The 23,102-nt window shown below is 47.5% G+C and overlaps 1 protein-coding gene across 1 annotated transcript; it reads right to left on the bottom strand.

Moving 5' to 3' along the window:
• Positions 1-107: 107 nt before the first annotated feature.
• LOC122423871 (polycystic kidney disease and receptor for egg jelly-related protein-like) lies at positions 108-23,018 on the bottom strand. The gene is made up of 7 exons (XM_043441318.1): positions 22,967-23,018; positions 22,278-22,358; positions 22,082-22,107; positions 21,532-21,783; positions 21,233-21,337; positions 2,502-7,331; positions 108-2,417 (listed from the first exon to the last, which is right to left on the bottom strand). The coding sequence occupies exons 1-7, from the start codon at positions 23,016-23,018 to the stop codon at positions 231-233; spliced, it is 7,533 nt and encodes a 2,510-aa protein (XP_043297253.1). The 3' UTR covers positions 108-230.
• Positions 23,019-23,102: the final 84 nt, after the last annotated feature.

Below are 23,102 nucleotides of genomic sequence, written 5' to 3'. Positions count from 1 at the left end.
ACCCAGGACTCACAGATGGTCGCCCTCCTCTCTCCGCAGAGGCCACACTGCCCTTGACCCTCCTTTCAAGTCCCAAGAGTGGAGGCCACCACGGCAGATGTGTCCAGACGTGGGGGTGTGCACTGTGAAGGATGTGGAGAGAAAACACAACTGAGCCACTAAACATTCCTTGATCCCAGAAACTGAGCCTTGGGGAGAAACCTGCCTGTGGGTCTTGACACTGTCCTGGATCACACGACGAGGTAAACCATTTTCTTCCCGTTAATGTTCCTGGTCTTCAGCCCCAGGTAGTGGCGGCTGTTCTTCTCTGGATGCCCGTACACCATGTTGATGAGGAACTTGGGTTCGTCTTCTGCCCTGGGTTTGAAGCACAGGCAGCAAAAAGCAGATCTTAGCCGGCGACACAGGTAAGTCATGGCTTCCACTTCTTCTGAGGGCTCCTCATATACGGGCTGCTTCATTTCCTTATAGGCAGACAAAATCACAGCACGAAATAAGTTGATCAATATGCAGATCATCACCAGTACGAAAGATGAGAGGAAGAGGATCCCGAGAACCCAGTTATTGAAAAATTCAGTGTTCTGAAAAGCTGAGATACAGTAGGAAAATATTGTCTGTGTGGCGTGGATCATGTCACTGTAGTTCCACTCGTGTTGCCCGAACACCAAGTAGCCGAATGCCATGAAGACAAAGAAATACACGGACAGCACCAATGCCATGTGGCAGATGCCGGGAAGGGCAGTCTGGATGGCCCTCTGAGCCAGACGCACATCGTAAAAGACCCTGGAATACCGGAGCATCTTCAGGATCGTCAGAAATACCAGGAAACCCAAAATCACCTTCATGGTGTGATCCACTTGAGCCACTGCATGAAAGGGAATGAAATCCTCGGGATTTGACAGGTAAGCCCGAACTACACCAATGGCCAAGAAGTGCTTCCTGAAAAAGAGCACGATCCACAAGGTAAAGATGCATTTTAGAGCAAAGTTGAGCAAATTACATACACTTTGCACGTAGGCAGTCCTTTCTTGTGTGATTACGTAAACCTCGACAACAGTGTAGGCAAGGAAGAAAATGAAGATGGCCAAGTACAAGTAGTTTTCTGCTGAGTCAGCTGAGTTTTTTCTGTTGAAATGAGTGAGCGAGAAGGAGTGAGCATTCAGGCTAGTGTTCACAACACCTAACTGAGAGACCTCGAAGATGACCGAGATGCTACAGAGGAGACTGATGTCTGGATTGAAGGTGGTCAGTTCCACAATCACAGACCAGGTCTTCTCATCCAGCCAGTGGCTTTTCTGGAGTTCGCTGAGCCTCAGTGTGGAATTGAACTGCTGCTCTGCCGGAAAAAAGTAGAAGGCGTACCCTCCTGAACCATAGGTGTGCAGCAGCCCATGGGAAGTGTACGCCCATCTCTTCTCTGGAGGCTTATAAGTAAACCCTTTGGTCGTCTTGTCAGTGTCCCGCTTGCTAACTTTATTCCATGACCCAGAGTAGTTTTTTGTGTCTTCTGGGTCCATCCCATATTCGGGGTGACAGCGAATCTCTCCTTTGAGGCTGCCCTCCACAAATTTCTTGGCTGGCAGACACGTTATCTCTCCAGGTTGCGCCCTCACCTGCCTCATCAGCGGCAGGCCAAGGATTTTAGAGGAGCTGTCAGGCAGAAACGTGGGATTTGGGTCATTGTGGAGCAGAGGCAACAGCACCCCATTCAGCCACTGATAGATGTCTTCCAGCCTGGTCACGCCTGCCAGATCCACAGAGAACTGGTCACGAATAAACTGATTGTAGTAAAAGCTGTCAGTGGGGCGTAGGATTGTGACTAGGCTCAGCAAGAGAGCCAGAAAGATGAAGTGGGTGAGGATATAACTCAGGAACAGGAAAGCCCTTCTTTTGATCCTCTTCTTTCTTTTGAATATTGTGATTTCATCTTGGGTGAGAGGCTGGTACATCCTTGAGTTTCGGAGCTCCATGACGTACGCCTGGCTTCTTTGCATTTCTTCTGGGTCCTTCCAGGTGTTGTGCAGCTTGATCTCAGTGAAGCGATAGTTGCCGATCCATGAAAGGTTTTTACCATACTTGGCCTTACTTGTTCTATAGGCTGAGATAAATATAATTGTAGACATTTGCACTAGAAAGACTGAGAGAATGAATGCACAAAATGATGCAAACAGCCATGCTATTGACTTTTCGTAGCTGTAACCAAGTCCATAAAATATGATGATGAAGGAGGATATACTGCAGATGAGAAAAACCAATACCCAGGCTACACAAACACACCATCGCGGCAGGACAATCCTGCTTTTCTCTTTATGCGATGCCAAACCTGGTTGGGAAGGCTGCTTCTCCACAGAAACATTTGTATTATCTTCAATGTTTGGATTATTAGTGTTTATATTTCTTCCCTTGGTGTGGGAGACCTGGTGTTGTGCTCCAGAGACCTTGCTTTGGGCTCTGGTGATCCTGCTTTGGGTACGGGAGACCTTGCTTTTGATGGGAGAGACCTTGCTTTCTGCTTGCGTGGCCAGGGGCTGTCTTTTAGAGGTGACCTTGACAGAAGCCTTGGGTTTTGCACGATGTCTCTTAGAAACAGGTTCCTGGGAGCTTGCCTTGGCAATTTCATAGGCATGCCAGTTTCCCAGTCGTTCTTCCCAGTGCTCGCTTGCTGGCGGTTTCAAAGGATGTTTCCGAGGAGTGACCTCACTTAGAGTCACCTGAGGTCTCCTCTGGGAATACATGAACAAAGATGTGATCACTAGTTGCACAGGGAGGGTAATAAAGGCACTTAGCAATCCGATCACCATCAACTCAATGAACCTCCACTCTTGTGTCTCTCCTTCATTCTCCTTCTCTAGATTGAAGAACATGATATTACACATAAGCATTGACAACAGCACGGCTAAGCAGCAGGACAGCCTCTGGAACCTATTGAACGGTGCAGAAATGACACCAGAAAAAACAGAGAACCACAAGTGGCTTCTTCTCAGCTTGTAACTTAAATCTATAAGGAAAAAGTCCATTTTCTTCAGAGGCTTATCTGGGGGGGTTACGTGAAAGGTTCGATCCAGAGAGGTGTCAATAGAAAGCCATTCTCGGCACATGAAGAGCCAGATGTGTCTGCTGAACAGATTCTCCACTTTGATTCTACTTAAATACCATTCAGGAGACCTGCCCTCATTGTTGTGCCACACACGGAGGGAATGGATGTCCCCCAAGTCCTTTTTTGTTGCTAGGAGGAAAGTGCAGATGCTTCCTCGGTAGAGAGTTGTAAATTGTGGGTGGCTTAAACAGTGCACATCACTGCTACCTTTGGTTCCATGCAGTTGGATAAAGACATTGGCCCTGGTCCCAGAACCACAACGGCTTCCTGTAAAAACAGTGACTAGGTAACACACATTATCATAAGGATCATTATCAAGCAGAACTATCACATGGTTCCTAAGATACTGGTCTGTTTCATCTCTGTGCAAGGCCCAGAAGGCAAGGACCAAGTATAACAGCAAAATGAGAAGTACAGTGAAGAGGGTCACAAGGTTTGGGGTTATGTTCTTGACTGCCTCCACTTGTAAATCCACAGGGTTAGGGACCACGATCACCTTGGCCGTCAAATAGTGGGTGCGCAGGTGAAGGTTGGCCTGTTCGATTATATCCAGCTGCCGCTTGGCCCGCCGCAGGTTCTTGCAGACACAGTGCACTCTTTGCCAAGTGGTCCTCTCTCCAACAATGCAGGTATCTTCTCTCCAATCGCTCTGGATCCCGAACATGTCCAAGCATTCACTGCTGAAAACAGAAATTCTCACCAACTTGTTATTGGGCTTTAGGACAAAGCGAGGTGCCTGTAGAAGCACACCGACGGTGCACTCGGAGGAAGCGGTTCGCTGAGCTATGACCTGCAGCAGGGCCGCGGGGAGACAGAGCACTCGGGCCTCCTTCACCGGACACTCCGGGTCAAACAGGTCACTCTCGTTGGCAATTGGAGGGATTTCATGGGGCACCAGGTAGCTGGTCATCAAAGAGTTGGGTGTGATCTCATGGCCCGCGTACACAGACACCGTGAACAACACGGACACTTCTGCCATGATGTGGATCAACACGTCCCTCCCTGCTGTACAGTCCACAACAAAGCTAAACGCCCCTGTCGTCTTTCTCAATGATTCATCCACTGCATAAGGCTCTGAGCTGGGTCCCACCGTGAGATTAAAAGTTCCAAAGCTCAGGTTTTTCCTGATGAGATACACTTCCACTGCATCAGGTAGGATCTCAATCCCGTCACCCGTGGCCTCGACTCCTGTCATTCGGAATCCAACCACCTGGGTCAAACTGTTTTCCCCATAATTTAGCCAAGGGAAAGGGTCATCCACAAATTCACAAAACATCGTGGAAATCGGAGCGTTGGCAGGCAGACTAGGAATGCTGTTCACGTTTAGGGTGGGATAAAAGCAATTCTGACAGTGCTTCTGGGTGCTGAAGAACTTGGTAACATTCCACTTTTCTGTTTTCTTGACATACATTCTAAAGTTGGAGGTCCTCAAGGCAGTGGTCTCGTTCTCTGGCACTTTCACAGCCAATACTGTGTCTGCTAGAGATTCAACCACGTGGAAAGGCTCTTCGAAGACTTCATAATGAACCAGCAGTTTCAGGATATTAGACAAGGTTGTTAATATTCCAGTGCACACACTTTCTATTTGCTCAGAAGAAATGCGCTTATCTCTCTGATGACTATCTTGGAGGGCTTGGCTTGCTTGCCAAGTCCTCACCGTGGCCAGTTTCTGAGAGAATGCATTGATCTCAGAGGTTTTCTCTGTTAATTTAGTAACAGCCATGACCACCTGGCTAATATTCACCAAAGTGTTTATAGGAAGAATGAGTGTCTGATTGAAAAGGTGTTCTCGGAGTTTAATTTTCTCAGCTTGAAGACTTACATTGGTTTTCATGTTATTCAAGACAGATGCTATTACATATATTAAATAACTTGCATTTAGAAAATCCTGCTGTTGAAGCAAAGCAGACAGGGAAGAATTTGGTCCCATGGTGAAGTTGGATAACTCCTCCAGCACAGTCAGTGATGAGTTTACGTCAGTGGGAGGCCACACAGTGGCATACAAGTTCACCTGAGAAAAAGCTCCCAGAGAGGTATTATATGCCTGAGCTATTATTTTCAAGGCATAATGACTGTCCAACACACCAACAGGGAGAAAGGAAGGGGGTGATGTGCAATTCTTCCCCAAATATAGGACGGACCCAAAGTTATTCTCTTTCAAAGAACTGATTTCACCAAAACCATGTACATCAGGAACTATTATTTTATATGTAAGAACAATGTTCTTATCCTTGAAACAAGTACAAATGACAACAAACTTTGTAATGAAGGAAATTCCTTTCTCTGGAACAATTTTGCAGTCTGTGGTTACTGGCACATGGTGAATAACAAAAGGATACCTTAAGGCCAAGGTGACTCCACTCCAGGTTGCTGCATTTAGAGAAATCCAAAACTTATCTTCCCTGAAATTCCAGAAAGCAAAATCTTTTATAGACATGTAAGCACCATTCCGTCCTGTTGACGTTTGCCCCGTCCAGTCAAAAGGCACCTCCTGACCTGACGACGTCAGAATGGACCACCAATAGACATCTCGGCCTGCCGTACAACCTGTGCAATCCAGAGACAACGAGAATCTCTCTGATAAAACCAAAACCTGGTCACAGTTTTCAATACATGAGATGCTTGCTACCGGGGCTCCTTGAAGCACGTGCAGTGTTGCATCAGCAAATGCTGACCTGCCGGTCTTCTGGATCACCAGTCTGAAAAAATATACACGGCCACCTTGAAGTGTTCCTGGAGAAAGTGTGAGAATAGGACCAGAGGCCAATGTCCACTTGAGATCAACCTGCTCCGGGAGACAAACTTCCTTGCTTATCACTGTTATGTTTTCTCCATCATAGTCTCTTGAGTCTGTGGTACAGTACCAGAGAAACTTAAGTCTCTCTCTCTCTAGAGGGTCTGTTTCCTCTGGATCAGAAGACATATTTCCATTGAGAGTCACTCCATCTGTGAAATTAACTGTGATGTTGGAAGGCCCTGAAATAACAGCATTCAGGGGACGTCTATAAATGATGACATAGATGCTATCTGAGTCGCTCTGCCCTGGAACCCGGGGATCCCGTGTTTTGACAACCACCGTCAAATTAAACAGATATATTCCCCAAGTGAAAGAATATGGGGGTATAATCAACAGTGTTGCAGATCTACCTAACTTGACCGGTGGGTTTCTCAGAGGTTTACTCCAGTCAGGCACGGCTCCTACATAGGGCACGGGATAGATATACCACATCCGCAGATAGTACTGTTGGAGTGGACAGAAGAGGTTGACTGTTGCATTGAAGGTGTCTCCCATGTCCCTGGTCAGTCGGACCGGTTTATCGTCGTTCCTATTTATCCGCACAGGGTCCAATTTACAGAGCGACGGTCGGGTTACCTGACAGGACACCGAGGACTCAGCGGGTTCCGATCTGTTCGGGCTGACAGCTTCTAAGAAGACCGGGGTGGGTCCGTCCGTGGGACACTCGGTTCGGGCCACGAATCCCGGGTAGGAGCGCCGGGCGCGGTGCAGAGCCCGACGGGGCAACGCGTGGTGCTCGGCGGCCGCAGGCCCGAGCAGCCCGAGACGGAATGTCCACTCCAGAGGCCCGAGCGAGCGCGGCAGGTGGGACAGCCAGCGCAGGGAGAGCCGGCCGCCGGGCGCGGACAGCTGCAGGTCCACCGGCGCGGGCGCGGGCGCGGTGGCGGCGGCGCGGCGGGCGCGCAGCTGGACGTGCGCGCGGAGGCAGCGCGGCGCGAGGCCCGCGGGACGCCCGGCCGGCAGGCAGAGGCCGCGGCGGCCGCTCAGGAAGATGCCGCCACCCGGGGCCGCGCGGGCCCGGAGGCTGACGCGGGCGCGGCCGGCTCCAAGGCCGCCAAAGCCTGCGCCCCGCTCCCCAGGGTCCCGGGAGGCCCTCACCGAGAGGAGCGCGGCCTCCGGGCCCCGCGCCTGGACGAGGGCCTGGGTCTCGGAAGGGGAACGCCGGGCCGAGGCGGGCGTCGGGACGGGGAGGTCTCGGGACGGCGAGCCGGGCGCCTGCGGGGGAGCCGGGGGCGGAGGCTGGCGGCCAGGCCCACAGCCCAGGCCCAGGCCCAGGCCCAGGAGCAGGAGAGCCGGCCCGGGCCCCATGGCAGCGCCCGGTGCGAGCTGCGTCGGCGGCGCAGGGCGGAGGGCCAACGGACAAGGCGTGTGCGGCGCGGGGCGGCCGGGGCGCGGGCCGGGGTCACGGCGGGCGTGGGGTTCGGGGGCCACGGTGGCCTGGGTCAGCGTGGTCAGTGGAGTTCCTGCCGCCCTGGAAATCAGTCGTTTAATTTCCTCTCCTTGGGTTTGCCCTGTGAATTCAGCTTACACTTTCACTTACAGATACTTAAGAGTTTCTGTAAAAATCCCCACAGATTGATTTGTAATTCAGTTTTGTTATGGTCACAGAATATTCTGTGCGATCCTTTACCGTTTCGAACGAGTTGAGACTCGTGTGAGTCCACCGTGCGGTCCGTCTTAGGTCCATCTGTGTGTCCCATGTCACCTGAATAGAATGTGCCTTCCACTGTTGTTGGGTGTACTGTCCTCTGTTTGGGAGTCAAGTCAAGAAGGGTGGTGCTGTTCCTTAGATCTATGTATAGTCTGCAGTGTTTTCTAGTTCTAGTTTCTAGTTCTAAAACAGGGCGGTGGGCGGTGGGGGGGATTGATGTAGAATAAAATGACCACACATGCCTTCTCATGCATATTGTCTGTGTGGCATTTGTTTTTTTCATTCAATTACTTTCAACTTATTCATGTCTTTATGTTTATAAGTGGTGTTTTATAGGCCACATTTAATAGAATTTTTCTCTTTTATCCACTCATTCAAGCTCTGCCTTTTAATTGAGTTATTTAGACCATCAACCCTGCATATTCTTTGGATGGTCTAGTGCTGTAACTCCAATACTTGGTCACCTGATGAGAAGAGCCAGCTCATTGGAAAAGACCCCGATGCTGGGAAAGATTGAAGGCAAAAGAAGGGAGGACAGAGGATGAGACAGTTAGATTGCATCACTGACTCAATGTGTATGAATTTGAACACACTCTATGGTAGACTGTCTGGGACAGAGGAGCCTGGCAAGGTGCAGTCTGTGGGATGGCAAAGAATAGTATGGGACTTAGCCAGTGAACAACCACAACAAAAGACCACTTTCATTTAGTGTAATTACTCTCAGCATTTCATGTGTTTACTGTTATTATTTTTAGTGTATATACTTTGTCAAAGTATCATTCATTTACAGTGTTTCACGTCCACAGCAGCATGGTTCGGTTATACAAATACATAAATATTATTTTTGAAATTATTTTCCATATTTTATTACAAGATACTGACTAAAGTTCCCTATGCTATACAGTAAGCCTTTGTTGCTTGTTGCTTGTCTATTTTTAATTAGAAATCTAGCATTCTATTCATGCTAAGTCAAGTGAAATAAAAATGTGATAATTTTTTTATTAGGCAAATTTATTCATTAGGCAAAAACTTTCTTAGTCAAAACTTGTAAGTTTTCCAAAATATATGTTATACATAATTATATATTATATGTATACAAAAGCCTTTCTACTACACTTGATAAAGGCTTGAGAAAAAACATCAAAAGAAAAAAAAGATGAAAAAATTGAAGAACATAAACTAAATGAGATGAAAGCACTAAATATGACATAGAAAAAGTGAAGCAACTAGATAAAAGTGAAGGATCATCCTATAGTCTAGTTGTTTTAAACATGACTGCTCATTAGAAGGAGAAGGCAATGGCACCCTACTCCAGTATTCTTGCCTGGAGAATCCCATGGATGGAGGAGCCTGGTGGGCTGCAGTCCATGGGGTTGCATGGAGTCAGACAAAACTGAAGTGACTAAGCAGCGGCAGCTCATTAGAAATATATCTGGACCTCTAGAGAAAAAAGGCAATACCTGACCGTTTGTATTCTTCAAAAAATTTCAAGATAATTCTGATATGCCTCTGAATTTTTAAAAGTTATGACAAGTTTTTCTATTAGATCCTAATTTTGGTGGTATAGAGTTCTATTATTTTTCTGTTGACCAATTATCATATAATGGTATTTGGTGAGCAATAGCTATATAATCACAACTGTAAAAGATGTTTATCAGTTTTCACAATCAATAGCCAGACCAAAAATAAAAGATAATTATAATTATAATCCATAACGGGAACATTATTAAGTTAACAATATAAAATAATTAGATACAATTTGTGGGTGGGTCAAGCAGAGTGATGTGGTAGCTGGAAGTGTATACATGAACATGTTTTCACCCACAGCCACTCTATGTCTTTTGGTTGGTGCGTTTAATCCATTTACATTTAAAGTAATTATCAATATGTATGACCTTATACAAGGCCAAAGGCAACTTTAGCCTTGGAGTACAAAATGAAGCAGGGCAAAGGCTAACAGAGTTTTTCCAAGAGAATGTACTGCTCATAGCAAACACACTCTTCCAACAACACAGGAGATGACTCTACAAATGGACATTACCAGATGGTCGACACCAAAATTAGACTGATTATATCTTTTGCAGCCAAACATGGAGAAGCTCTATACAGTCAACAGAATCAAGACAGGAGCTGTTCATAACTCAGATCATGAACTCCTTATTGCCAAATTCACACTTAAATTGAAGAAAGCGGGGAAAACCACTAGACCATTCAGATATGACCTAAATCAAATTCCTTATGATTATACAGTGGAAGTGACAAACTAATTCTGGGATTAGATCTGATAGAGTGCCTGAAGAACTATGGATGGAGGTTCATGACATTTTACAGGAGACAGTGATCAAGACCATCCTCAAGAAAAAGAAATGCAAAAAGGAAAAATGATTGTCTGAGGAGGCCTTACAAATAAATAGCTGAGAAAAGAAGAGAAGTGAAAGGCAAAGGAGAAAAGGAAAGATCTGAATGCAGAGTTCCAAAGAATAGCAAGGACAGATAAGAAAGCCTTCCTCAGTGATCAACGCAAAGAAATAGAGGAAAACAACAGAATGGGAAAGACTAGAGATCTCTTCAAGAAAATTAGAGATACCAAGGGAACATTTCATGCAAAGATGGGCACAATAAAGGACAGAAATGGTACGGACCTAACAGAAGCAGAAGATATCAAGAACAGGTGACAAGAATACACAGAAGGACTGTACAAAAAAGATCTTCATGACCCAGATAATCACGATGGTGTGATCACTCACCTAGAGCCAGACATTCTGGAATGAGAAGTCAAGTGGGCCTTAGGAAGCATCACTACGCATGAAGGTAGCTGCCGGGAGCCAGCACACGAGATCCTACCCATGAAAAGGTCGTGAGGGAGAAAACCTGCCGGGCAAGGCGGATCAGGTTTTCAAGGATTCCGAAAAGGCTAGCTCATGAGATCCCACCCATGACGAGGTCATGGGGAGAAAGCCTGATGGGCAAGGCGGATCAGGTTTTCAGGGATTCCGAAAAGGCTAGCTCATGAGATCCCACCCATGACAAGGTCATGGGGAGAAAGCCTGATGGGCAAGGCGGATCAGGTTTTCAGGGATTCCGAAAAGCTGCCCCAAAGCTGCCCCCGGCGCTCACCTTAAAGATGGTATCTGTTCTTCTGATGCTTGCTTTAATAGACTACTCCCTAATTTCTGTAACATAGGCAGAAGGCCTTCCCAGATTTCTTTCCAAATAAGAATCAATTTAGAACTTTATAAGTTTTTTGGGTGGTGGTATTTTATGAAATTATTTAGGGTGAAAGGAGTGTTTTAATTTAAACTCCTTTGCTGGTAGTTTGTTAGCCAAATGCATTTATGCCCTTGGTACTAATATGCATGATTGCTTACAATATCCTAATCATAAAATAGCATAAAGAACCTGATTATATAAAAGCCCTAATAGACATAGAACCTTTTTAAGGGGTAAAGGAGTCCTATTAGAAAACATAAGAAAAATTATTCTATAGGTGGTTATTGGGTTGAGATTTGCTTGCTGTGTTTTGCTTGCTGTGTTTTGCTTACTGTGTTTTTGCTTTTAATGTGCTAAGGTTGTGTTATAGAAACCATTGTTAATATAGTTAAAAATCTAGAAAAATAAGAACTTAGCCCTAGTGTGGTAACAATGAAATGGTTGTTAATTGTCAGCCAGGAGTGCTAGGCAGAAGCTGCCTCACCAAAGTCACAGAGTCAGTGTGGGGTAAACTTCTTAGATAAACGCAACTGACAACTTCTGCAGAAGGATTAATTTTTGTGTTAACAAGGTTATACTTCTACTCTGTACTGTTTCCCTATGAGACTGCTACCTTTCAGTTAAGGTCACCAGAGAAACAGAAAATAGGTTTATATTCACCTGACTTGTATAAAATGTTAATAGGCCCCAAGGCCAGAAGATAATGTACAAGACCCTCATAAACAAAGAAGTATGCAGAAAACACCCTGGTTTCATGAAGAACAAGCTGACGTAATGTTAAACTATCTTCCCCTTAGAAATGTACTAATTTAGGGTATAAAAGCCATGGTAAAAAATAAAGCATTGCCAGACTCTGCCAGACCCTGCAAACACCCCCGTCTGGTCATTCTCTCTCTCTCTCTCTTTCTCTCTCTCTCCCTCACAGACTTGGCCCTATCAAGGCTAGTCTCACGTGTCTTCTCTCTCTCTCGCCGACACCGTTCATCCTGAGGGTACCCCCTGGATCCTGTCAAGGCTGGACCCCGGCAGGTAGCGGAGGTGATGGAATTCCAGCTGAGTTAAAGGGCTGCACTCAATATGCCAGCAAATTTGAAAAACTCAACAGTGGCCACAGGACTGGAAAAAGTCAGTTTTTACTCCAACCCCAAAGAAGGGCAGTGCCAAAGAATGCTCAACTACTGCACAGTTGCACTCATCTCACATGCTAGTGAAGTGATGCTCAAAATTCTCCAAGCCTGGCTCCAACAGTATGTGAACCGAGAATGTCCAGCTGTTCAAGTTGGATTTAGAAAAAGAGGAAGGAGAGATCAAATTGCCAACATTCGTTGGATCATAGAAAAAACAAGAGAGTTCCAGAAAAACATCTATTGACTATGCCAAAGCTTTTGACTGTGTAGATCACAACAAACTGTGGAAAATTCTTCAAGAGATGGGAATACCAGACCACCTGACCTGCCTCCTGAGAAATCTGTATGCAGGTCAAAAAGCAACAGTTAGAACAGGACATGGAACAACAGATTGGTGCCAAATTGAGAAAGGAATACATCAAGGCTGTATATTGTCACCCTGCTTATTTAACTTATATGCAGAGTACATCATGTGAAATGCTGGGCTGATGAAGCACAAGCTGGAATCAAGATTGCTGGGAGAAATATCAATAACCTCAGATATGCAGATGACACCAGCCTTATGTGGTGTGAAGTGAAGAGGAACTGAAGAGCCTCTTGATGAAAGTGAAAGAGGAGAGTGAAAAAGATGGCTTAAAACTCAACATTCAGAAAACTAAGATCATGGCATCTGGTCCCATCACTTCATGGCAAATAGATGGGGAAACAATGGAAACAGTGACAGCCTTTATTCTCTTGGGCTCCAAAATCACTGCAGATGTTGACTGCAGCCATGAAATTAAAAGACAGTTGCTCCTTGGAAGAAAAGCTATGACCAACCTAGACGGCATGTTAAATAGCAGAGACATTACTTTGCCTATAAAGGTCCACCTAGTCAAAGCTATGGTTTTCCCAGGAGTCATGTATGGATGTGAGAGTTGGACTATAAAGAAAGCTGAGTGCTGAAGAATGGTTGCTTTTGAACTGTGGTGTTGGAGAAGACTCATGAGAGTCCCTTGGACAGCAAGGAGATCCAACCGGTCCATTCTAAAGGAAATCAGTCCTGAATATTCATTGGAAGGACTGACACTGAAGCTGAAACTCCAATATTTTGGCCACCTGATGGAAAGTACTGACTCATTATAAAGTACCCTGATGCTGGGAAAGATTGAAGGCAGGAGGAGAAGGGGACAAAAGAGAGGCGATGATTGGATGGCATCACCAACTCAATGGACATGTATTTGAGCAAGCTCCGGGAGTTGGTGATGGACAGGGAGGCCTGGCGTGCTGCAGTCCATGGGGTCGCAAAGAGTCGGACACAACTAAGAGACTGAACTGAACTGATGACCCTATTACCATTTTGTTAATTGTTCTGGGTTTATTTTCTGTAGTGTTTTTCCTTCTCTTGTGTTTCTTGCCTAGAGAAGTTCCTTTACCATTTATTGTAATGCTGGTTTGGTGGTGCTGAATTCTCTCAACTTTTGCTTATGTGGAAAGCTTTTGATTTCTCCATCACATGTAGAGTCTTGCTGGGTAGAGTATTGTTGGTTGCAGGGTCTTCCCTCTCATCCTTGTAAATATATCATGACTTTCCCTTCTGACTTGTAGAGTTTCTGTTGAGAAATCAGCCGATAGCCTGGTGGGAGTTCCCTTGTATGTTGCCATTTCTCACTTGTTGCCTTAACTATTTTATCTCTGTCTTTAATTTTTTTCAGCTTGATTACTATGTGTCTCGGCGTGTTCCTCCTTGGCTTTATTCTGCCTCAGCCTCTCTGTGCTTCCTGGACATGGTTGATTATTTCCTCTCCAATGTTAGGGAAGTTTTCAGCTATTATCTCTTAAAATACTTCCTCAGGTCCTTTCGCTCTCTCTTCTCCCTGTGGGACCCCTATAATGTGAATGTTGTTGCATTTAATGTTGTCCCAGACACCTCTTCGGCTATCTTCATTTCTTTTCATTTTTTTTTTCTCTATGCTGCACCGTTGCCGTGATTTCCACCATGCTGGTCTCCAGGTCATGTATTCATTGTTCCGCTTCAGTTATTCTGCTACTGATTCCATCTTGTATATTATGCATCTCTCTTTGTTCTTTAGTTCTTCTAGGTCTTTGGTAAATATTTCTAAAATCTTCTCAGTCTTTGTCTCCATTCTGTTCCCAAGATCCTGAATCATCTTGAATGTCATTGTTCTGAACTATTTTACAAGAAGGTTGCCTATCTTCCCTTCATTTAGTTGTTTTTCTGGGGTTTTATCTTGTCCCTTCATATAGGACATAACTTTCTGCTTTTTCATCATGATTGAAAGTGAAAGTTGCTCAGTCACATCCAACTCTTTGTGACCCCATGGACTCTCAGTTCAGTTCAGTCGCTCAGTCATGTCCAACTCTTTGTGACCCCACGGATGGCAGCACGCCAGGCCTCCCTGTCCATCACAAACTCCCGGAGTTTGCTCAAACTCATGTCCATTGAGTCAGTGATGCCATCCAACCATCTCATCCTCTGTCATCCCCTTCTCCTCCCGCCTTCAATCTTTCCCAGTATCAGGGTCTTTTCCAATGAGTCAGTTCTTCCCATCAGGTGGCCAAAATATTGGAGTTTCAGCTTCAACATCAGTCCTTCCAATGAATATTCAGGACTGATTTCCTTTAGGATGGACTGGTTGGATCTCCTTCCTGTCCAAGGGACTCTCAAGAGTCTTCCCCAACATTGCAGTTCAAAAAAGCATCAATTCTTCGGTGCTCAGCCTTCTTTATGGCCCAGCTCTCACATCCATGCATGACTACTGGAAAAACCATAGCTTTGACTATGACTGTACAGTTCGTGGAATTCTCCAGGCCAGAATACTAGAGTGGGTAGCTGTTCCCTTCTCCATGGGATCTTCCCAACCCAGGGATCGAACCCAGGTCTCTCCCATTGCAGGGGGACTCTTTACCAGGTGAAGCACAGGGGAGGCCTAAGGATACTGGAGTGGGTGGCCTATCGCTTCTCCAGGAGATCTTCCTGACCCAGGAATCGAATCGGGGTCTCCTGCATTGCAGGCAGATTCTTTACCAACTGAGCTATCAGGGAAGCCCTTCATCTTGATTAACATTCTGTAATATGGTTTTTGATTTAACTGCTGTCAGACTGTCCTTCTTGCTTTTTCTGTCTGCCCTCTGATGGATGAGGCTGAGACACTTGTGTAAGCTTCTTGATGACAGGAACTGGCCATGGGGAAAACTGGGCCTTGCTTGATAAAGCTTTAATCCAATTATCTACTGATGGATGGAGTTGCACTCTCTCCTTGTTAGTTACTTGGTCTGAGGCAAACCAACACTGGGATCTACAACTTCTCAGTCAGTTCAGTCAGCTCAGTTGTGTCCGATTCTGTGACCCCATGGATTGTTGCACTCCAGGCCTCCCTGTCCATCACCAACTCCTGGAGTTTACTCAAATTAATGTCCATTGAGTTGTGATGCCATCCAACCTTCTTATCCTCTGTCATCCCCTTCTCCTCCTGCCTTCAATCTTTCTTAGCATCAGGGTCTTTTCCAGTGAGTCTTCTCTGCATCAGGTGGCCAAAGTATTGGAGTTTCAGCTTCAGCATCAGTCCTTCCAATGAATATTCAGGACTGATTTCATTTAGGATGGACTGGTTGGATCTCCTTGCAGTCCAATGGACTCTCAAGAGTCCTCCAACACCACAGTTCAAAAGCATCCATTCTTCAGCACTCAGCATTCTTTATAGTCCAACTCTCACATCCATACATGACTACTGGGAAAACCATAGCTTTGACTAGGTGGACCTTTGTTGGCAGAGTAATGTCTCTAGTTTTTAATATTCTGTCTTAGGTTGGTCATAACTTTCCTTCCAAAGAGTAAGCGTCTTTTAATTTCATGGTGCAGTCAAGATTTGCAGTGATTTTGGAGCCCAAGAGAATAAAGGCTGTCACTGTGTCCATTGTTTCCCCATCTATTTGCCATGAAGTATTGGGACCAGATGCCATGATCTCAGTTTTCTGAATGTTGAGTTTTAATCCAACTTTTTCACTCTCCTCTTTCACTTTCATCAAGAGGCTCTTCAGTTCCTCTTCACTTCACACCTAATAAGGGTGGTGTCATCTGCATATCTGAGGTTATTGATATTTCTCCCAGAAATCTTGATTCCATGTGTCTCATGATGTACTCTGCATATAAGTTAAATAAGCAGGGTGACAGTATACGGCCTTGACCTATTCCTTTCCCAATTTGGAACCAGTCTGTTGTTCCATTTCCAGTCCTAACTGTTGCTTCCTGACCTGCATACAGATTTCTCAAGAGACAGGTCAGGTGGTCTGGTATTCCCATCTCTTGAAGAATTTTCCACAGTTTGTTGTGATCCACACAGTCAAAGGCTTTTGTGTAGTCAATAAAGCAGAAGTAGATGTTTTTCTGGAACTCTCTTGCTTTTCTGATGATCCAACAAATGTTGGCAATTTGATCTCTGGTTCCTTTGCCTTTTCTAAATCCAGCTTGAACATCTGGAAATTCACGGTTCACGTACTATTAAAGCCTGGCTTGGAGAATTTTGAGCATGACTTTGCTAGCGTGTGAGATGAGTGCAATTGTGCAGTAGTTTGAGCATTCTTTGGCATTGCCCTTCTTTGGGATTGGAGTGAAAACTAACCTTTTCCGGTCCTGTGGCCACTGTTGAGTTTTCCAAATTTGCTGGCATATTGAGTGCAGCACTTTCACAGCATCATCTCTTAGAATTTGAAATACCTCAACTGGAATTCTATCACCTCCACTAGCTTTGTTCGTAGTGATGCTTCCTAAGGCCCACTTGACTTCGCATTCCAGGATGTCTGGCTCTAGGCGAGTGATCACACTATCATGCTTATCTGGGTTGTGAAGATCCTTTTTGTATAGTTGTGTGTACTCTTGCCACCTCTTCTTAATATCTTCTGTTTCTGTTAGGTCCATGCCATTTCTGTCCTTGTGCTCATCTTTTCCTGAAATGTTCCCTTGGTATCTCTAATTTTCTTGAAGAGATCGCTAGTCTTTCCCATTCTATTGTTTTCCTCTATTTCTTTGCACTGATCACTGAGGAAGGCTTTCTTATCTCTCCTTGCTATTCTTTGGAACTCTGCATTCAAATGGGTACATCTTTCCTTTTCTCCTTTGCTTTTCACTTCTCTTCTTTTCACAGCTATTTGTAAGGCTTCCTCAGACAACCATTTTTCCTTTTTGCATTTCTTTTTCTTGGGGATGGTCTTGATCCCTGCCTCCTGTACAATGTCACGAATCTCTGTCCATAGTTCTTCAGGCACTCTATTTGATCTAATCCCTTGAATCTATTTGTCACTTCCACTGTATAATGGTAAGGGATTTGATTTAGGTCATATCTGAATGGTCTAGTGGTTTTCCCTACTTTCCTCAATTTAAGTCTGAATTTGGCAATAAGGAGTTCATGATCTGAGCCACAGTCAACTCCTGTCTTGTTTTTTCTGACTGCATAGAGCGTCTTCTTCTTTGGCTGCAAAGAATAGAATCAATTTGATTTTAGTATTGACCATCTAGTGATGTCCATGTGTAGAGTCTTTTCTTGTGTTCGAAGAGTGTGTTTGCTATGACCAGTGCATTCTCTTGGCAAAACTCTATTAGCCTTTGCCCTGCTTCATTTTGTACTCCAAGGCCAAATTTAAATGTTACTCCAGGTGTTTCTTGACGTTCTACTTTTGCATTCCAGTCCCCTATAATGAAAAGGACATATTTTTCGGGTGTTAGTTCTAGAAGGTCTTATAGGTCTTCACAGAACTCTTCAGCTTCTTCAGCATTGCTGGTCGGGGCATAGGCTTGGATTACTGTGATATTGAATGGTTTGCCTTGGAAATAAACAAATCATTCTGTCATTTTTGAGATTGCATGCAAGTGCTGCATTTCAAACTCTTTTGTTGACTATGGTGGCTACTCCATTTCTTCTAAGGGATTCTTGCCCACAGTTAGATATAATGGTCATCTGAGTTAAATTCACCCATTCCAGTCCATTTTAGTTCGCTAATTTGTAAAATGTCTACGTTCACTTTTGCCATCTCCTGTTTGACCACTTCTAATTTGCCTTGATTCATGGACCTAACATTCCAGGTTCCTATGCAATACTGCTCTTTACAGCATCGGACTTTACTTCTATCACCAGTTGCATCCCCAACTGGGTGCTGTTTTTGCTTTGGCTCCATCCCTTCATTCGTTCTTGAGTTATTTCTCCACTGATCTGCAGTAGCATATTGGGCACCTACTGACCTGGGGAGTTCATCTTTTAGTGTCCTATCTTTTTGCCTTTTCATACTGTTCATGGGGTTCTGAAGGCAAGAATACTGAAATTGTTTGCCATTCCCTTCTCCAGCAGACCATATTTTGTCAGAACTCTCCACCATGACCCATCCGTCTTGGGTGGCCCTACACAGCATGGCTCATAGCTTTATTGAGTTAGACAAGGCTGTGCTCCATGTGATCAGATTGGTTAGTTTTCTGCAATTGTGGTTTTCAGTCTGCCCTCTGATGGAGAAGGATAAGAGGCTTATGGAAGCTTCCTGATGGGAGAGACTGACTGAGGGGGAAAGGTCTTGTTCTGATGGGCGGGGCCATGCTCAGTAAACCTTTAACCTAATTTTCTGTTGATGGGTGGAGCTGTGTACCCTCCCTGTTGTTTACCTGGGTTAAACTCTGGTGGAAGTAATGAAGATCATGGCGGCCTCCGTCAAAAGGTCCCAGGCAGGCACTGCCGCACCCAGTGCCCCTGACCTCGCAGCAGGCCACCACCGACCCACGCCTCCCCTGGAGACTCCTGGCCCCCCCCCCCTCCGGGCCTGTCTGGGTCAGTCTCTCGCGGGGTCACTGCCCCTTTCTCCTGGGTCCTGGTGCACGAGGTTCTGTTTGTGCCTTCAAAGAGTCTATTTCCCCAGTCCTGTGTGAGTTCTGGCAGCTCCATGGTGGGGTTAATGGCGACCTCCTCGAAGAGGGCTTATGCCTTACCCAGGTCTGCTGCACCCAGCGCCCCTGCCCCTGAGGCAGGCCACTGCTGACCCGTACCTCCACAGGAGACACTCACAGTTCTGTCTCAGTCTCTGTGGGGTCTCTGGGTCCTGGTGCCCACAAGGTAGGTTTGAGCCTTCTGAGCATCTCTGGCGGGAATGGGGTTTGATTCTAAGCACGAACTCGCCCCTCCTGCCATCTTGCTGGGGCTTCTTTGCCCTTGGACGTGGGGTATCTCTTCATGCGGGGTATCTCTTGTAGCCACTCCAGCGCCACTGCAAGCTCTATGGTGGGTTAATGGTGAATTCCAAGAGGGCTTACGCCAAGGGGGACCTTCCAGTGCCCCTGTCCCTGTAGTGAGCCCCTGATGACCCACATCTTCACAGGAGGCCCTCCAACACTAGCAGGTAGTTTTGGTTCAGTCTCTTGTGGGGTCAGTGCTTTTCTCATCTGGATCTGGATGCAGGCGAAATGTTGTTTGTGCCCTCCAAGACTGGAGTCTTTGTTTCCCCCACCCTTCTGGAACTCCTTTAATCAAATCTCGCTGGCCCTCAAGGCCAGATTCCCTGGGCATTCCCAGTCCCTTTATCAGATCCCGAGGCTGCAAGACTGACATGGAGTTTAAATCCTTCACAACAGTGTGAGAACTTCTTTGGGATTATTGTTCTCCAGTCTGTAGCTCACCCACCCAGTAGGTATAGGATTTGGTTTGATCTTGATTGCACCTATCCTACCATCTCACTGCAGTTTCTTCTTTGTCTTTAGACACAGGGTATCTTTATTTGGTGGGTTCCAGCAACAGCTAGTTGCAACTGTGGTGCTCTTGCGGGAGGAGATGAGCCCACATCCCTCTACTTTGCCATCTTGAACCAGATCATGTAATGATTGATATATCTGAACTTACATCTGTCACCTAATTATTTGTTTTCTTATTATCCCTGATTATTCCTTATTATATATGATTTTTCCCCTTTTCATTCTCCCTTAATTCATTGAACTATAGTTATTACATACAGAGTTCACAAGCAGCTACACTATACCCAGCATTTTCCTAGGCATCAGCCCTAGGCTTAGTTCCCATACAACTTCCATTATAATGGGGGTAAAAGACAATCAAAAATAATCCAAACATGACATACCATGTGGGCTTTTACTGTGATAAGTGATATGAAGACAAATGAGGCAGGTAGAGATATGAATGACAGTGAGATGGGGAATCAAGGAAGGCCTCTTCAAGGAGGTGCCCTCTAAGCCAACAGATCAGCATGAAATGAGGGCGCATGCCCCACAAAGAGCTAGGGAAGGGCATAACTAGGACAGGGACCTGTAAGTACAAATGCAGGGAGGCAGGAAAGAGAGAGGTTAGTGGGCTTGAGTAAGCAGAGAGGAGAGGAAGTGGTAGACGATGTCATTGGAGAGACGGCCAGTGACCAGAGCAAGCTGGGCCTCAGAGACCATGGTCGTGTATTTGAATTTTATCTCAAGTGGGTTGGGAAGTGTTTGAGGGTTTTGAGCGGGGAAGGACCTGATCTGATTTCCAGGTTGGAAGCATCCTCCTGCGGTGAGGGAGATAGACTGTAGGTGGACAGGGTTGAAGGATCAGGGGCCTCTTAGGCGGGGTCAAGGGAAACCAAAGGCACAGGCCTGCCTGCTGCAAGAACGCTCAGTATGTGAGTGAGCTGGTCCTGACTCAGTTTGGGGTTAGTGGCCATGGAGGTGGTGTGCTGTGGGGAATTCAGAAAAGATGCACGTGCTAATGCATTGGCTGTCAGAGGCCTGACTACATGATTTTCAGGGCCCTGTGCAAAATCAAAATGTAGGAACCTTGTTCAAAGATGGTCAAGAATTTCAAGATGACCACAGCAGAGGTTTAAAGCGAGCATGGGGTCCTTCTAAGTGTGAGGCCCTGTGCAACTGTCCGGGCCACACCCAGGACAGAGGCATCCAGGGTCGGGACCCTTACAGCACGGCCCCTGGTCCCACTTGTTGTTCAAAGGGACCGCTGCCCCAGGGCTCCTCTGCCTCCCAGGGGTCCCTGCAGTCACCTCTCAGGGGGGTCCCCATGGAAAGGGACTCCCTCATCCCACCCACTCTCCCACGCCCGCCCTCCGCCCCTGCCGCCCCTGCCGCCCCTGGCTCCTGTCTGATCGGGTAGGTGGGGGCTCACACCAAAGCTGCCAGCCTGGGGTGGCCCTGGGTTCCCCCCGCGGGAGGGTAACCCTCCTGGCGCTGCGGGTGTGTGGGAGGCCAGTAGTGGAAGGGGGACCGCGCCCGCCCCCAGCCCCGCCCCCGAGGCTCGACACCCCGCCCCCGCGCGGAAGGGCGCGGCGACGCGCAGACCACCGCGGACGCGGGGCCGCGGGCACCATGGCCGCCACCACACCGATGTGCGACTGTCAGGTACCCGGAGGCCGCCCTCGGCAGAGCGCCCACGGACCCGCATCCCCGAGGTGGCCTGGTGCGCGGGTGGCAGCGCGATCAGACCTTCCTGGGGACCAGAGGGGGCGAGGTCCCCAAGAGATGAGTGCGGGTCCTGGGCACACGGAAGGGACAAGGGGACTCTCCAGTGCAGCCAGGCCCCAAGAAACATGCGCGTGTCCTGGCCGCTCAGAGACCACAGGTCGTCCTAAGAAGTTTAGCCCCTTATATACAAGTTTTATTTCAGCTGGCTAGCTTCCTCACCTGCATTGAGGCCTGCTGGCCAGGCCTTCTCTTGAGTACCGCCTCCACCGGAGGCAGCCGCAGCCAAGGGCACAGAGCCGGGTGGGATACTAAGTGCTTCCCCGCGGGCCTGGCCCCTCCCTCTGTGCTGGGGCACACTGGCTGGCCGCTACCCTGGACGCACCCTGGACACCCTGGCTTGCAGGCCCCAGGGCCTCGGCTTCTCTGACTCAGAGGCCCCTCCTCCAGCGCCTCCCCTCCCAGGAGCAGAGACTGAGACCCAGGGAGGGACCACCATGTACCCGGGAGTGACAACTGCTCCTGGGCCTGGCTCAGGGTTGGCCCTCACTTGGACGTGCCCTGTCCATCTGCTGGATGCAATGCCATGAGGCACTGAGCCCCTTCATCACTCAGAGGAGAGCAGCCGGGCTCTGGGAGGCCACGGCCAAGGCCGCACAGCCCACAGAAGGCAGCCTGAGCACCATCCATGCTCCCTGGACAGGCCTGCTCCCCAGCTCCCAGCAGGGCTCGTCCCCCGGACGTTGCCCTGGAGGGCTCCCAGCACCCTCACCCTCCCCAGGGGGCAGCGGTGCCCTCCTGGGGCCACAGGGCACATGGGTCTCTGCAGACCTCTGGGTTCACAGAAGTAGAGGTGGGACTTGACAGGAGGTGACAGGGTCTGTGATGCAGTCCTGAGTCAGGCTTTGAGGGGGGACACAGGGGACTTCTCTGTAATCTTGGCTCCGTGCTGGGGGACCAGGCGTCACCACCCAGGGGGCCAGATGCAGGAAGGTCCCCTGGACACCTTGGCATTGGGCCCTCCTGCTGGGCGCCATCTGTGTGGGCACCTGTGGGTGGCAGGATGGTTCAGGAAGTCAGAGGGGGACTGAGACGAGAGTTAAAACTGCCAGGAGCAGGAAGGGGTGATGTGGGGGCCCTCTCTCTCCTTTCACACTTGTTCTCCTGTGGGCTTCCTTGGTGGTTCAGCTGTCAAGTATCTGCCTGCAACTTTAGAGGCCCAGGTTCAATCCCTGGGTCGGGTTGATCCCCTGGGTAAGTAAATGACAACCCACTCCAGCATTCTTATCTCAAGAATCCCAAGGAGGGCTGGCAGGCTACAGTCATGGGTTCTCAAGAGTCGGACATTCTGACCCCAGAACCAGTCCCGTACAGTTACTGGGCAAGGCCATGCTTCTAAAAAAGTACAGGTGGAAGTTGGGTGATAATGAGAAATGCTATGCAGGACGTACACTTCACCCAGAACCAGCCTACCAGAACCTTGCCACACCTGTGAATTCCCACCAGGGAAGTTAGAAAACACAGAACTGAGCATTTGATTATGACAGTTTGGGTGGTCTTGTGTGAGTCAGAAAGAGTATTGTCTAATTGGCAGGAAGACCACCCCGACCCCAGGGATGAAGGGATGGAAGGCCTCTACATGTGCACGTGCCCATACCTGCCAAGGTGCGCGGTTCCATGGCCATGCAGTGCAGCTGAGTGAGCACCATCAGGGTGCCAAGCGAGTGACAAACACTTGGGTCAAAGCAGTGACCACCTGCAATTTGATCCCCTTTGCAGGCACTGCATTTGGA

Source organism: Cervus canadensis, chromosome 21, assembly GCF_019320065.1.
Source record: "Cervus canadensis isolate Bull #8, Minnesota chromosome 21, ASM1932006v1, whole genome shotgun sequence".
NCBI classification, from domain to species: domain Eukaryota; kingdom Metazoa; phylum Chordata; class Mammalia; order Artiodactyla; family Cervidae; genus Cervus; species Cervus canadensis.
This window is presented reverse-complemented; position numbering and strand designations above follow the sequence as displayed.